This window comes from Hipposideros armiger, unplaced genomic scaffold (assembly GCF_001890085.2).
Source record: "Hipposideros armiger isolate ML-2016 unplaced genomic scaffold, ASM189008v1 scaffold_72, whole genome shotgun sequence".
In the NCBI taxonomy this organism is placed as follows: Eukaryota; Metazoa; Chordata; class Mammalia; order Chiroptera; family Hipposideridae; genus Hipposideros; species Hipposideros armiger.
Genome location: NW_017731422.1, coordinates 3,073,660 through 3,088,734, shown reverse-complemented (window position 1 = coordinate 3,088,734; position 15,075 = coordinate 3,073,660). Strand labels below are relative to the sequence as shown.

The window sequence follows — 15,075 nt, the reverse complement described above, 5'->3', positions numbered from 1 at the left end:
ACACACACACACACACACACACACACTCATACAGGTCAGCCTACATTTTCATCCATGGTAGCCTGTAGGGGTCTGGAAATGGAGAGAAATGAAAGAGTGCAGTTTGGAAGGGCTATGAATGGAGAAGACAGGTGAGAAAATGCCCCGAGCAAAGACAGTCCTGAAGAGCTCAGAGTGAACTCTTGTTTCAGGGATAGTGGGGAACGGAGAGGGCCGAGGAGAGACTTCCCTGGAAGGGCAGTTTCAGGATCTCATCGGCAGGGCAGAAGGGTTGGATGGGCCCTGGGGCGCTGGGGTGCAGGAGAAAGCATGAAGCAGATGGGGTTTGGATTTCTCACCTCCCACCCCTCTTCACTTCCCACTCCCCACCTCAGCCCCTGATCTGCAGCTCCTCTCTCTCTTTGGCACCCTCTCTCTCTTTTCTGTCCGTCAAAACAAACCAAGCTCGGGGTGGCCGGTTAGCTCAGGTGGTTAGAGCGCAGGCTCATAACACCAAGGTTGCTGGTTCGATCCCCACAGATGTGCCCTCCACTACTAGATTGAAACAACTACTTGACTTGGAGCTGATGGGTCCTAGGAAAGCACACTGTTCCCCAATAAAAGTTTAAAAAAACCCCAAAAAACCCAAGCTCTCAGGAAAGGAAGTTACATCAGCCATTTACATGGGAGTATAAATGTCAGACCCTGAGTGACCTCCCTCAGGGGTGTTTTTATTTTAAGGCTTATTAACAAATCAATAAAAAGATTGTGTAGCATCAGAGTTGCCAGGTCCCAGGTAGGCCAGGGCAGCAATATGTTGAGAAAGCTCCACAGGTGGCTTCCATCTGCACCCCTCCCTCTCACAGGCTCCATGCTGGGGGAGAGTGAAAGTCAGTCCCCTGCGCATAGCCCGAGTGTGAGGATGTGCACACCCCACAGGAGCTCAGCCTTCGTGGTTCTCTGGGGGCACCCTGGCATTTGGGAGAGGACAGATCTTCCTTGTGTAGCACCCTCCCTGCCACACACACTTCATATAACCAGAAATACCCTCATGTTGGGGCCAGTACACCCCCGGCTGAGAAACTCTGGAAGTAATGTGAGAATCACAGCACAGTTGAAGATAACAACAAAAGCGATGTCCCAAGGCAAAGTCAGTGCGCCAGAGGTGAACAGTCAAATGGGACCCGGTCCCTCACTCCTGGGGAGGCAGCTACCTAAGCAAACGTGTGCTCTGCTCTGTAAAGAGAGGGGACAGAGGGAGCACTGGGAGAGCAAACTAACCCCATGTAGGACGGACAGGTTCCCTGCAGGAAGTGACATCTGAGCGGGGATGGACAGCAGAGGGTGCAAGGACAGGCTGTGTCGAGGGAACAGCATGCTCCAAGGAACAGAGGTGTGAGCGCATGGGCAATTTGGGGAAAAGCGTGTGAATCTGAGGTGGGTCTGGCGAGGAGAATGGAGAAGCTGGGCCTTAATCTGGTGTCAAGGACCATGAGGGCCAAGCTAAGGAATGTGGACTTTGTCCTCGGGGCTGGCGGCCATTGGAGTTTATTGACGGTGGTGCGAAACCAGCTAGGCAGGCCTGGAGGGTGATGGTAGAAGAGGTTAGAAAGGCCATCTGCAATACTCAAGGGCCAAGCAGGCGTCTGCCCCAGATGCAGCTGGAGGGAGCTCCAGATGGGGTGTGAGCACTGGACAGGCAAACAGAAAGTTGGCTTTTGGCGGATTAAGTTTCCCTGGGGGGGTCTGCAGGAGAGTGTCCCTTGGGCACAGGTGCCAGATGTTATTTCCTGCGTGTTTATATTCCTGTAACACAGTAAGCATTCAAAAACTGTGTTGAATGAATGAGATCTTTACAGGGAGTGGGGGTGGAGGGTGAGAATCCGGGAGGTGACTGGGCCTGGCCCAGGGTGGGAGAGGTGCCATGGCTAGGAAGGTCTGGGTGTCATGGTCCCCCCTGCCACCTATGAGTATGTGTGGTCCTTGGGGGTCCGGAGAGGCCGGGCTCTGAGCCTCACCTGGGGTGGCTTTGCAGGTCGCGAATGGACCTGCCTGGCTCACCCTCGCGCCAGGCCTGCTCCTCACAGCCGGCCCAGATGCTGTCCGTGGACACGGGCCAGGCTGACCGGCAGGCCAGCGGCCGCATGGACGTGTCAGCCTCCGTGGAGCAGGAGGCCCTGAGCAACGCCTTCCGCTCGGTGCCCCTGGCCGAGGAGGAGGACTTCGACAGCAAGGAGTGGGTCATCATTGACAAGGAGACAGAGCTCAAGGACTTCCCCCCGGGCGCGGAGCCCAGCACATCGGGCACCACCGATGAGGAGCCGGAGGAGCTGCGACCGCTGCCCGAGGAGGGCGAAGAGCGGCGGCGGCCAGGGCCAGAGCCTGCCGTTCGACCCCGGGGACGCAGCATGCAGACACTGGCTGAGGAGGACCCACGGCAGACACCATCCCAGCCCCCGCAGCCCCAGCTGAGCCAGGCTGATGGCCGGTCAGAGACATCGCAGCCCCCCACGCCCGGCAGCCCTTCCCACTCACCCCTGCACTCGGGACCCCGCCCTCGACGGAGAGAGTCGGATCCCACCGGCCCGCAGAGACAGGTAAGGTTGGGCTTGCATCCCATGCCCCACCCCTGGACGCCCACGGTCCTGTCATGGGAGCCTCGAGTGCTCCCCATGTGTTGCACGGGGATGACCAACCAGCAATAGTTGCAGGCTGTGATGAAGGCAGATAGTTTTAAGGGTCCGAAATTATGCTTGTGGGGCAGGCAAGGCTTCCCAGAGGAAGTACCCTACAAGTTCTGAGTTGAGTCTTGCATTATGGGCAGTGTCAGCGAGGTGACAAAGCAGGAATAAGGCCTCTCAGGCCAAGGAGACAGCATGTGCAGAGGCCCAGAGGTGGCGATCAGAAAGCACTGTGCCAATTAATTGCACTTTGCAGCAGATGAGGCTGCGGGGTAGGTCCTGGGGCCCTGTCCTGGAGGGCCTTGGGGCTAATCCAAGGGGTTGGGGCTCGATTCTGAAAACTTGGTGAGCCATCGAAGTCTTTTAAACAGGGGTGCGGCATGATTCCATTGGTACTTTTGAATGATCCCTCTGGCTGCTGTGTGGGAAGTGGACTGGAGGGGCACCAAACTCTAAATGGGAAGGCCGCATGACAGGCGCTAGCAGGAGAGAGTGCCCGGGTGGCTTGGACCAGGGTAGGGGCTCTGGATGTGGGGCAAGGTGGATGGAGCTAAGAGGTGTTGGGGAGAGGACTGAGGGGGCTGTGACAGAGCGGAGGGGGTCTTGGCTGATGCCCAGCACTCTGGGTGAACGGCAATGCTGTCACTGAGTGATTTGAAGGGAGCGTAGACTCAGATTTGGACCCAATGACCTCATGGTACCTGTGGGATGTCCACGTGGAGGCCTCAGAGCTCAGGAGAGATTTCAGCCATCGATATGGATTTGGGATTCTTGGAAGCCACAGGACTGAGTGATGTCATCTAAGAGGATTGTGTGAGGAAGGGAGAACCAATGGTGAAGGCAGAACCAGGAAACACTCACCTCTGGGGGTATGAGAGGAAAAGGGGCCTTTGAGAAAGACAGAAAGAGGGATCAGACCATGGGAGGAACACCCAGGGAGAGGGGTCCTGGAAACAAGGGAAGGGGTGGCGGAAGGGGGTGAGGGCTGCAGGGATGGGCAGGGAGTTTTCTATGGTTGGGGCAGGCTCCACGCAGGAGGCGAGCCCCGAGAGCCAGGATGGACAGACAGTGATGAGGAGAAATGGAACCAAGGCAGGGGGGACCCTAGACTGGGCATGGGGCAGACATGTTGGGAGCCCTGGGAGGACCTGGTCAGGCACCTTTTCATATGGAGGGGAGGAACTGAGGGACAATGCTGGAAGAACAGGGGTGGGGGTGCCAGATGGTGGCTGAGTCGCGAATGCTGGGCTGAGGGTCTACAGAATGGCTCATGGTATTTTGATTACTTTCTTCTGGCAAGGATGGGGTGTCAGAACGGGCAGGAAGCCATTGACCTGGCCTAGTCTCTCTGTGACTTCTGATCCAGGAAGTGCTGCATAGGGCCCATGTTCCCTCAGAGGGGCTGGGGAGAGCCAAAGAGGTGATGCCGGAGGGCTCAGGGGCTGTGCCGCATCTGCTTTATCATGCCACCCTGGAGACTTGCACCCGGATGGCTCTGGGAGATGACGAGATGCAGGGCTGGGGCCAGTTCTGTTGTGTGCTCAGATTGGGAGGCCCGACCTGGAGCATGAGGGTAGCTCCAGATAGAGCTGTATTCAGGCCCCATCCCTGTGTCTGGAAGAGAGGACCTCTGAGTCGAGATCCTGAGGAGTGTGCATTCTGGCCTTGTCCTGGACTCTAGAAAATTGGGGGCTCAGAAAGGGGGTACCATGAGCCCCCATCCAGAGAGGTCCTAGCCAGCCTAAGCTGGAGGCTTAGCTGGGGCAAGGTGTGGGCTAGCGTGACTGTCGCTGACCTGAACATCGTTTCCCCAGGACCAGCACTGGGTAAACAGTAGAAGGAGCAAGAGCTATTTGGGGCTCCCTTACTCCCCTGTCATTCATTCACTTATTTACTCATTCATTCAACACCTAGTCATTCCACACTTACTGAGTGTCTACTGTATGCTGGGTACCCAAGGCATCAGAGATCGTATGCACAATAGGTTGTGCCCACAGGAAGCGCAGAGCCTAGGAAAGAAGCCAGATAGTGGTGGTATGGGGTAGAGAGAAAGCCCAAAATTAAAGTCAGGGGGCCTAGGTTCTGGTTCTCATAACAGCAGTCTCTTCCTGATGGCTGTATGCCATTTGGATCTCAGAGTGAAGGAGCTCAGCTATCTGGGTTTTTTTTCTCACCTTCAGATTCCCACTGATGTCCTGGGAGCCATCACATTGGGGAACTCTGGCCAAGGGGGTGAGGAGGGAGATTTGGGGAGCAGGCACAGTCCTATTGTACAGTCAGTCAGTCTTGGGCTCAGTTTCTACTCATGATGTGGGGCGGGCACTGCCCGTCTTAGGGAGCCATGACTTGTGTGTTTCTTGAGGGGGTGTTACGTGATTGTGGTCTTGGTTTCCCCGCAGTGTACATTACTGATGTTGGTTAGCATTCTACAACTGTGTGTGTGCATTTCTGTGTCAGCCTACCTCAGAAGTGCACATCGGTGTGTGGGTGTGTCCATATGTGTTGCCCATGCACATGGGGGCACACGTCACTGCATCTGTGTAGAGTAGGTAGTGGGTCTGCAAGTGTGTAGAGAACCACAGAAGCCTGGGATATCAAAGTTGGAAGGAGAAAAACAATCATAGTAATAACTCTAATGATAATAATAATGGCTGGCACTGCTCACAGCACTTTCATATTCTCCATGTGTGTTCCCCACAACCATACTGTGAATGGCAATCCCTTTTAAAAGGTAAGGAAACAGAGGCTCAAAGGATCCAAGTCACCAGCTAGTAAGTGGTACACCAGGATGTGAATCCAGGCAGCTGGCTCCAGGATTGTGCCCTGGGCCACTCAGTCTGGGGCCTGTGTGTTTAGGAGAGGAGCAAACACAGGCCAGAGAGAGCAGTTGGCTCATGCGAGGTCAGAGGGGTGTGTGTGTGTTTTGCATGCATGTATGTGTGTGCACCCACTGGCTGGGCCATGTCAGCAGGTGTGTCTGTGGGCATGTCAGTGAGCATGGTGGCTTCCATGTGTGTCTGTGTGTGAGCACATGGGGTGTGACATGTTTAGCTGAGTATTTCAGTCTAGCAGGGTAGAGCAGAGACCTTCCTTCATCAAGTGCAGGGGGAGAGGGAGAAACAGACTGGCATACTTTTTTCCTTCTTTCTTTGGTCTGGAAGGAGTCCTGAGCCCATCTCTGTGGGAGCTCTCAAACCTGGCAGCACACTGGAATCACAGTTTGTGGAACCCCCTCCCCACCCCACTCCACCCCATAACTAGATTAAATGGCTCAGGCTGAGCAGGAAGTCTCTATAGGGACTCTCCTCCCTGACACATTTCTGGAAGGAATCCCTCCTAGACCTAGTTCAGTCTGCCCAGTGTCTGATGTGTGAACTTCCTCCTAACAGCAATCCTTAAAGATATGAGCACCTGCAACTCTGTCACCTACCTCTGTAGGGAGTAGGGATGAGGCTATTGTGGGACCAGGAACAAGTTTAGAACCAGGCACATCAATACTTCTTTGGTGTGCATGCCATGATACTTTAAATCTTTACACACACCTTGCGTTGTTCTCTAGGGAATTTAAGGTGCAAATTGGAAGTGGCTGGGGAAGCTAGGGCAGAGGGGAGAGCAGCAGACAGTGTGTGATTTGGGGGTTGGGTGTTTTTGGTCATCTCTGGCTGATAACACAGCAGGTCAGCATTCCTTGAGCATATGGACATTTGCTGGCAGTCCCTCGGACATTTCCCTGCCACGTGCCAGGCAGTGTACTAGGGGCTGTGGGAAAAAGGCTGAATAAGGCTTCCCAGTCCTGCCCTTTTCGGAGCGCAAAGTCAGGAGGGGCGGGGTGGGGATGCAGAGCGTAGACATGTTGGTTCATGATCAAGGGCCATAGGGGAGAGAACAGAGAACTCTTCTCTGCTGGAAACGAAGAGCTTTCCCAGGAAGCTGGGGTGGTCCCACAGAGGTGATACTTCCGCTGGGCTTTGAGGTCAAGTAGGTGGCCACAGATGGCACCCAGCCTGAAGAGGCAGAAGCAAGTTGGGATTAAATCCCCCTGGCAGCTGACCAAACTCTGGCTGGAGTGTTAACCTTGAGCCACCCACATGTACTGTGAGAGGGACTGTGGACAACTGTGGATGCCTCTGTCCCTTGGTATCTCCGGGTGAGCCTTAGACCTTCAGCGCAGATGGGACCAGCTCCAGGATCCTAGACTTGGCCAAAAAGAAGCTGACAGGGAAAGCAGGGTGAGGGTAAAGACAATCCCATCAGAATGTTCTTCCTCTTCCCCTCTCGGCTTGAGGCTCCATGTCGGGTCCCTATGCCCCCATTTGACGTCTGCAAGGGGACATTAGGAGCTGAGCATCCCAGGCCCCCTCCTCCTTCAGCCCTCGTGCAGCTGGCCCTGCCAGTCCTCACTGCCCCACCAAAAGCAATTTAAACTGGCCTCAGTCCCAGAAAGAGCTAGGGGTCAGGACAGGAAAGGCCTGGTGACACCCAAGCCACCATTTCCATCCTCACGTGCCTGAGACACTCAGTCCCATTTTCTCTTTTCCCTCTGAGGGCACAAGGGCAGGAGGGCACAAGTCAGGATTCTCCCCGATGGCAGCGAATTGGCCAAGCCCCTGCCACATCTGCCTGGGGCTCAACCTTGGAGAGGACAGGGAAAAAGCCACTTTGGAGAAATGTTTTCTCCTTGCCCCACCTCCTGCCACTCCTTTCTTCCTTTCCTCACTCTCAAGAGTGATTTAAAGGATAATAAAGCGGCTCACATGACATCATTTACTCCATGGCAGGCGATGTTCTAAGCGCTCTGCATATTATAACAACCTTGGAACAACCCTGCGAGGTGGGAGCCACTGTTACCCCATTTCATAGATGAGGAAGCTGAGGCATGGAGAAGTGAAGGGAGTAAATTGCTTGGGGTCACCCAGGTAGTAGGTGGTGCAGTTGGGATTCAAACACGAGTAGTTAGACTCCAGGATCCTACCCTTAAGCCAGTCGTCACTGAAACCCTGACCACCCACCCCCACCCTCACCCTGTGATGGAGGCGAGGGTGCCAAGGCAGAGTGTGTTCAGGGGGTGTTCTCTAGAGCTCATGAGAGCATGGAGTCCAGCTGGAAGCAATCGGGACACAGTTGCCAACACATGGCAGTAACAGTTGTAGAGTGGCCTTCCTGAGGGGTGAGACTCCCCAGCCCAGAGGGAACACTGAGCTAGGTGGGGCAAAGCCAGGAAAGCTTCCCAGAGGAGGTGAGTGACCAAGGTCTCCCGGCAAGGAGACCAACGGTGTAAAAAATGCCAGAGAGGAGGAGGGGGATGGGCGTTGGAGGCCTGAGCCTAGGTTCTGAGGCAGGACCGGGTGGTCTGCACCCCCTCCGCCCTGCCCGACCCTGCTCACCAGCCCGGGACGCTGGCGCCGCAGGGGCTGTGCGCGGTGGGTGGTCCCCGAGACGGAGCTGTCGAGTCTGTGCCTGACACCTCTTTTCCCTCCACTCTCTTGGTCTCTTTCAGTTGGAGGAGGACAGACTCTCGGGGCACTCCCTCCCGCGGTACAGCCCCCTGCGACGACTGGCGTCCTCCGTGTTCTCCTCCTCCACGTTGGAGACCGAGCATTACCCTCACCCTGGCGTCGGCGGCTCCTCGGGCTCCTCCGGTTCCCTCATTCAGCGCAGCCGCTCGGCGGAGAGCAGCCCCGTGCGGGCGCCCCACCGGCGCCACGCGCCCCTCGCCACCGGCAACCACAGACTCGTGCCCTCGGTGCTCCGCATCTCGCGGTCCCAGCTGCAGCAGGTGTGGGCCCGCTTCACCCACAAGACCTAGGCTGGGCCCCCCCCCTCCTGGAGGGGGCAGGTGGGGGGGGTGGGGAGCAGGCAGAGACCATGGTTCCTTCCCAGGATGCAATAATCACACACTCACACACCCCAACCCACCCCATCATGCAATACAGCCCCCATAATGTTGGCCCAAGGTACTGTAATACCCCCCACCCCCATTGTCTCCCTTTGCTCTGTGCCAGCCAAATGGTGCAGGGAGGGGTGGTGCTGTCGGTGTAGTTTCAGGGACAGGACAGGGCACTCAGCTGGAGCCACCAGTGGGTCCAGAGTCCAGTGGAAACTAAGGTGTCAGGGAGATGAGGCATGCTGGGTCAGAGTCAGCCTCGCATGGGATTTATTCTGTTTAATCTCTGATTTCCTGGCATGGCTAGGCCTGGTCCCCCCCCTGATGGGGGTGGCAGAAGACAGCCCCGCTCCACAGGGTGTGAGTGCCTGTCTGTCGTGTGGGGCAAGGCACGTGGCCCTGAGTATGAGATGCGGGCCCTGCCAGTCAGGCTTGGGATTTGGTGGGGAGTGCCTCTATTCTCAGTGATATGGGGAGAACCGCCCTATGAGCCAGTGAGCCTTTCCCATGCCACCTTCACAGAGGCCAAGAGTCCCTGCCGCCCACATCTCACTCTGGGAGGCCCGGAGCCTAGTCCACAGTAGGCAGCCCCTCCCCCAAGGCATATGTACCATCACTCACTGGTGGGTTTGGTTGCCTGGCCCAGCTCCTAGGAAGCTGAGAATGGATGAATGGGGACCTGGGATCTGCCCCTCAGAGGGAGCTGGAGCCTAAGGGTGAGGGGACCCAGTCTAGAAACAGTGACAGAGAGGGTGGTTGTTAAAGATGAGGTGGGACTTGTGAGCTCAGGACAAACCCCAAACAGCAGCAGGCCCACCACTGACCCTCTCTGAGTGTGACTCCTTCCTGTAGGTGCGCAACCAAGCTGGCTGGCCCCCAGGGGCCGTGGTGAAGACAGACAAGGGAGGCACATCAGATGGGAATCTGGAGATGAGTGGGGGGTTGGGATGCCAGATTGCTTATGCCCTTTCTGCCTATTTCTCAGCCCCCAACCTGTCACTGCAGGGACCCCCCCCAAGGTTCCCTTTCTTCATTCCTGCCCGTGTCAGCCAGCATCTCTGTTCCCCTGGGTAGTGGGGTAGTGATGAAGAGGGTACCAGGAAGGACAGTGCTTATACAGGGAGGAAGGAAGGGAGGAGGCCTGAAGGTTTGCAAAACATTTGTTGCAGTGAGACTATGCCTGTGTGCATGCATTTACACCTGTGAGTATGAATGTGCTTATATATGAGCATTTGTGCATGTGGCAGGGCTGCTGTAGACAGTTGCTTAGGTTGTGCACTGCACAATTCCAGGGAGTGCCATTTACATAGACTCTAATGTGAATGGCACCGACTGAAGTTGCACAGTGCCACAGCCAAATGTGTGTGGGTATGCATGAGTGTGCATATGTGTATTAGGGAGTCAGAAAGATATTTGTTCAGTCCTTGAGAGTTTCCTATGTACCTCCTCTCATCCTGACTCCTCTCTCTACCCCTGTCTCCCTGTGGCCTCTGCTTCCCTCCCAACTCAACTCTTGTCAACTCCCCAGCTATCTCTGGTTGGACTAGAGGCCTCAAGGCCCCTGCCCCAGCTTGCGGGTGTCATAAGTGGGTGGGCAGGGCCCTTCGGTCAGACTGTCCTCATGGATGGCCAGCATTGTGGCATGGCACATCTACATGAGCCACACACGCACCGACCTCACTCATCTATCCAAAATCCTGTCTTCCTGCCCCCCAAGGGATGTCTGGGCCAAGAGCACCTTCCCCATCTAGGAATGAAACTCTGCCCCACCACACCCCCATCCTGGCTGCTCACTTTTGAACCCCCCTAAGTCCAAGCCTCTGTTGCCCTCAGAGCTGTTTCAGGTGGCTCCACCCTGCTGTGGCAGAAGGTAGGGGAGGGGTCCGGGTAGATGCTTTGAGAAGGGACAGAAAACACAAAGCACAAAGGTGAGAGGGTGGGATGAACAGTAGCCCCACGCCTACTTTATGGCACTGCCCCCCCACCCTCCCTGCTACCCCTCTGGCCCCCTTCCCATCCTCCCAGCTAGTGGCAGGAGGTGACAGGAAGGGGAGTCTGTCCACCAGCCACCCCAAAAGTCAGCAGCAGTCAGGGCAGGGCCCCTGCTATCTGGGGTTAGATGAAACCAAGCACTCTGTTATCCGGCATTCCCTTCCAGAGGGTTCCACTACCTGACCCTGAGTACAGCCCCCACTCAGTGACCAGAACCCTGAGGTACTCTAATATCCCAAAGTGCCTTGTGACTTATCAAAGACGACGGCACTACCTTTGGCCTTGTTTTAGCATTAAATGCATATTACTGTTTCCAAAGCCTTTAGAGATGGGGGGATCCATTCCAAAGGTGGCTGAATTTTCACACACACACACACACACACACACACACACACACACACCAGAACTGATACCTGTAGGAGAGTGTATGTCTTTTAAAGTAAGATCATGATTCAGAGCATTTTATCCTCTGGGGACATCCTTTTGCATGCCCTCCGTGGTAAGGGAAAGAGAGTCTTGTAAGCCATAAAACTCTGAGCTGACAGGAGGTGATCTTGATAATATTATCTTTTGAGAGTGGCTTTGATTTGTGGAAACAGCTAAGGCCATTTGAAGCCACATGTGTTGAATCAAGTTTCACGTGAAGCTTGGCAGAGCCCAGCCTGGTTTGGAGTTGAGTCATCTGTCTCTAGGTCCCAGGCCGGGCAGGGAAGTTGTGAGCCAGCAATGTTGTCAGGCTTTTCTTTCTGAAGGGTTTCCCAAAGAGGAGATATGATAACCTGTTTTGGGAAAGCGCACAGCCTCCCCAAGGTCAGCTTGGAAAAGAGGCAGCACACTTCGTTATACTTTGAAAATCGTGTTTTTGTACTTTATTGTCACACCCAGCATACAGGGGTGGCTTCCAATTATTTATTTTTTTATTTTATTTAACAGTCACTGGCCCTCGGCACTTATTATGTGCCAGGCAGTGATCTAAGCACTTTATGAAATTAACTGATTTAATCCTCATAATAGCCTATGGAGTAGATCCCAGTATTATATACATTTAATGGATTAATCAGAATATTTAATTTACAAGGACATTAAAAAAACCCCTGCCAATGCCGAATAACTGAGGTCTTGTTTGATAGGCGTTTTAGTGTTTCAGTCTGCGTACTGGTCTATTTACTGTCCTTCCTGGTTAGCCCCCGCCCCTCGCCCCATCTAGGAAGAAGGGAGATGTTAGTGAGCCAGGTTCTCCTTCCTTCTCCACTCCCCTCATGGGATGGTGTTCAGGTGGGCGTCACTCCAGAAACCTGGGGTTGGTCGAAATGGCAGAGCTTGTCTCTGGAGACCCCAACTGCTCAATCCCACAGGGCTCCACGCATCCCAGACAACTCTGAGGATTAGGTGACGGAATAAGAGTGACTGTGAGAAAGCAGGTGCTCAAGACCCTGACCTCGGTGGTCTTGGTGGGGTCCTCAGAGTCGGGCTCACAGACAGGGCAGGTGCTGACGTTAGTGAGGAACGACCATGGGAATTTGAGCTGAGTGTCAAGCAACTCACTTGTCCACAGGAGCCAAGTAGTGTCAGGGGGCGGGCAAATTCGGGGACAAGTAAACGGGGAACCCGTACCACACCATCCTCTGCTCAGCCAATTGTTGCCACTACCTTACAGTTTTTGTGTGAAATCTCCTAATTTTTACTTATCAGCTTCTAATTTTAAAAAACAACTTTTTCAAGAAGAGTCACTGGGCAAGCCAAACAAACAGGTTTCCAGGCAGAGACCCTGAACTCAGTTTGCAACCTCTGTGAGCCTGAGCACTGCTCACCCCCTTGTATCCAAGGCTGCAGCTCTCAAAAGGGGACAGTGTTCTTCCTCAAACCAGGTGGGCTTCTTAGAGGAGGCAGCGCACAGCCGGTGAGGATGTGTGGTGTGTGCTATGCATACGTGTTGGTGTGTGGGTCTGAATGTGTGTGTGGGCCAGTGGACTTATTCGAGATGAGTGGGTTCCTCCTTGTAGGAACAATATTTTCTCTGTGCAACAGGACCCTAGGTCAGTTAAAAATACTCTATTAAATTCTCCATAATGAATAGATACCCCCACACACTCAAGGCAGCTTGGGTTACAGCAATAACCACTCAACACTCATCCCAACCACTAGCATCCTGAACCCAGCAGTCTCGCTTTGCAATTCCAGTTTTGGGGAAAATGGGCCTAGAGAGGACCGGGTGGGGGAATGATGGCATCTCTGAGCTGTACTGGCATATTAACCCTTGCTTCCCTAGCCAAGCGGGCAGGCCTCTCCAATCCCAGGAAAAGCCAGGGGTCCTCAGTGTGGAGGGTCCCAGGACCCTCCTTGACTTTCTTTCCTCTGTCCTGCCTAGGTCCCCTTTTCTGGGGAGGGATGGCGCTGTCTGCCTGGGTTGGGGGGCAAAGGGGCGGAGCCTGGGTCACTGGGTTGGACAGAAGGAGCTGTGTCAGTGTGTCTGTATTGGGTGGCCAGGGGAGGGGACCATGCTTAGGGAAAGTGTGGGTACCCCTGGCTGTGGAAGCCTAGAGAATGCTGTCCTTGGGTTGATTTGTCCCTGAGGATGGAAGCATAGACCCCCTAAGGAGTACCTGAACACCATCCACCCTACCCCAAACTCCACTGAGATCCCAACCCAAAGGGCAGTAATCAGCCCACCCCGATGGGCAGACCTTGGTAACAAAGAGTGTGGCAAATCACTCTCCTTAAGTTGGGGAGCATGTCCCCAAAGTTCACATTACTCCCATTAGGGACAGAGGTGCCCCTGGGACTGGTGGGCCAGCCTCTGAAAAATTTAAAGCATCCTTCTCCCTAAGGGAGATGCTCCCAGCCTGAGGACCACATCCCTCAAATATCCCCAGTGGATTCCCTTACCACCAGTGGGCTTCCCAGCTCAGGGAGCCCCTGAGCCTGATTGGCCTCCTCCCCAGGGTAAAGAGTTGAGAAGTAGCCGGGGAGAAGGGGCAATGGAACCCAAAGGAGTATGGGAACCTTCCTGTACCTCCCTCTCCTTCCACTTGGTTCCAATGTCAGTCAGTCCACCCATGTACCCTCCTTTCTACCTGCACAGGTTAGGAGGGTGGGGTTCACTTTGTCACACTAACTCGCGCGCGCGCGCGCGCACACACACACACACACACACACACACACACACACACACACACACACACTCTCCGTAGCTGCGCGCGCACACTGCATCCACTATTCGGACAGCAAACTAGCAGTTCCCGGCCAGGGAGAGCGCAAGGACCGCATTTTCGGACATCTCTCGCAGGTTTCTAAGTGTAACAGGACCCAAAACACCACTTTTCACTTAGTTCTCGTCCCCCGGACCCGCCCCACACCCCTGCCCGCGCCGCCGTCGCACCATGAATGTACGTTCCGTCTTTTTAACTAGCTGCTACGAGGCGTGACCAGGGGACCGTACGGCCTCCAAACCCCACGCCCGGGCCCCGCCCCACCCGTCTCCAGAGCTTTCCTCCCGGGAGCGCGGACTCCGTGCGCGACCCCAGAAGACTTCAGCCCCTGCCCCAGCCCCTATCCGCCGAGCTGCCTGCTGCTGCTAAATACTCCACTTGGGTTCACACCTCCCAAGCCCCGCCGTCGCGCTCAGTCCGTGTTTGTTTTCCCCTCTGCCGGCTCCTGGCCGCTGGGTCCCTGGCCTCTGGGAGGGACGGGGTTGGAGTGGGGCTCGCCCCCCCCCAGTGTTTCCAGGGTGGGGGTGCAGACAAGCGGCTGGGAGGGGAAGCTAGCCAATTCTCCAGGCTCTTAGAGCCCGCGTCACCCTACCCCTGATTCCTGTTACCTCACCGCCCACAGGGCTGACCCCACCCCTGCCCCAAATAATTGGCCTTGCAATTGGATGCCAAAGAGCCCAGAGTTGAGGGAGGAGCCAAGCTTTGAGCCTAGGTCTCTCAGAGCCACCCAACATCCACTTTTTGCCCACGCCCCTGGGTCCGCCCCACTCCACCACTGAGGGCCCTAAGGGGACCCCAAAGACGCCTCCACTTCCGGCTCTTCTCCCTCCCTACCCCCGAAAATAAAACTCAGGGACCAACATCTGCTTCCTTTGCACTTGCTCCGTCGACCCCTCCCCCCACTTGGAGGGGCATCTGTGAGGGAAGAGGGGGGTTCGGGGCCCTTCTGGCTGACAGTATTGAGCGAGGAGAGGGCAAGCCCCTGACCCTTGAGTGGTGGGATGGTGGGGGGAACTCAGCCCCGGGGCCCAGCTGAGCCCCTTCCCTCCAGGGACCCGAGCATCCCCTCCCACTTTCCGGAGACGCTCCCCAATTGTGGTGGAGAGGGGAGCTAGGGATGGGAAGGGGGTTGGCCAGAGGTCCCTCCCGGAGGTCCAGCCGATTTATTCCTGAGCCTCCCCTTCTCATCATGATTCCCCGCTCGCCTTTTGTACTGCAATAATACTGTATTATAAGCTTGCACTATTCCGCGACCCCGGCCAGCGTAAGCATGCACGAAACACACACACACACACACACACACACACACACACACACACACACACACACA

At 55.4% G+C, this 15,075-nt stretch overlaps 1 protein-coding gene across 1 annotated transcript in view; it reads left to right on the top strand.

Annotated features, from left to right (window-relative positions):
- TTBK1 (tau tubulin kinase 1) overlaps nt 1–15,075 on the top strand; it is a 39,116-nt gene that overhangs the window by 12,293 nt on the left and 11,748 nt on the right. Inside the window, exon 12 of the mRNA XM_019642776.1 lies at nt 2,015–2,576. Within this exon, the coding sequence (XP_019498321.1) occupies nt 2,015–2,576 (562 nt within the window). The remainder of the gene's footprint in view (nt 1–2,014; nt 2,577–15,075) is intronic.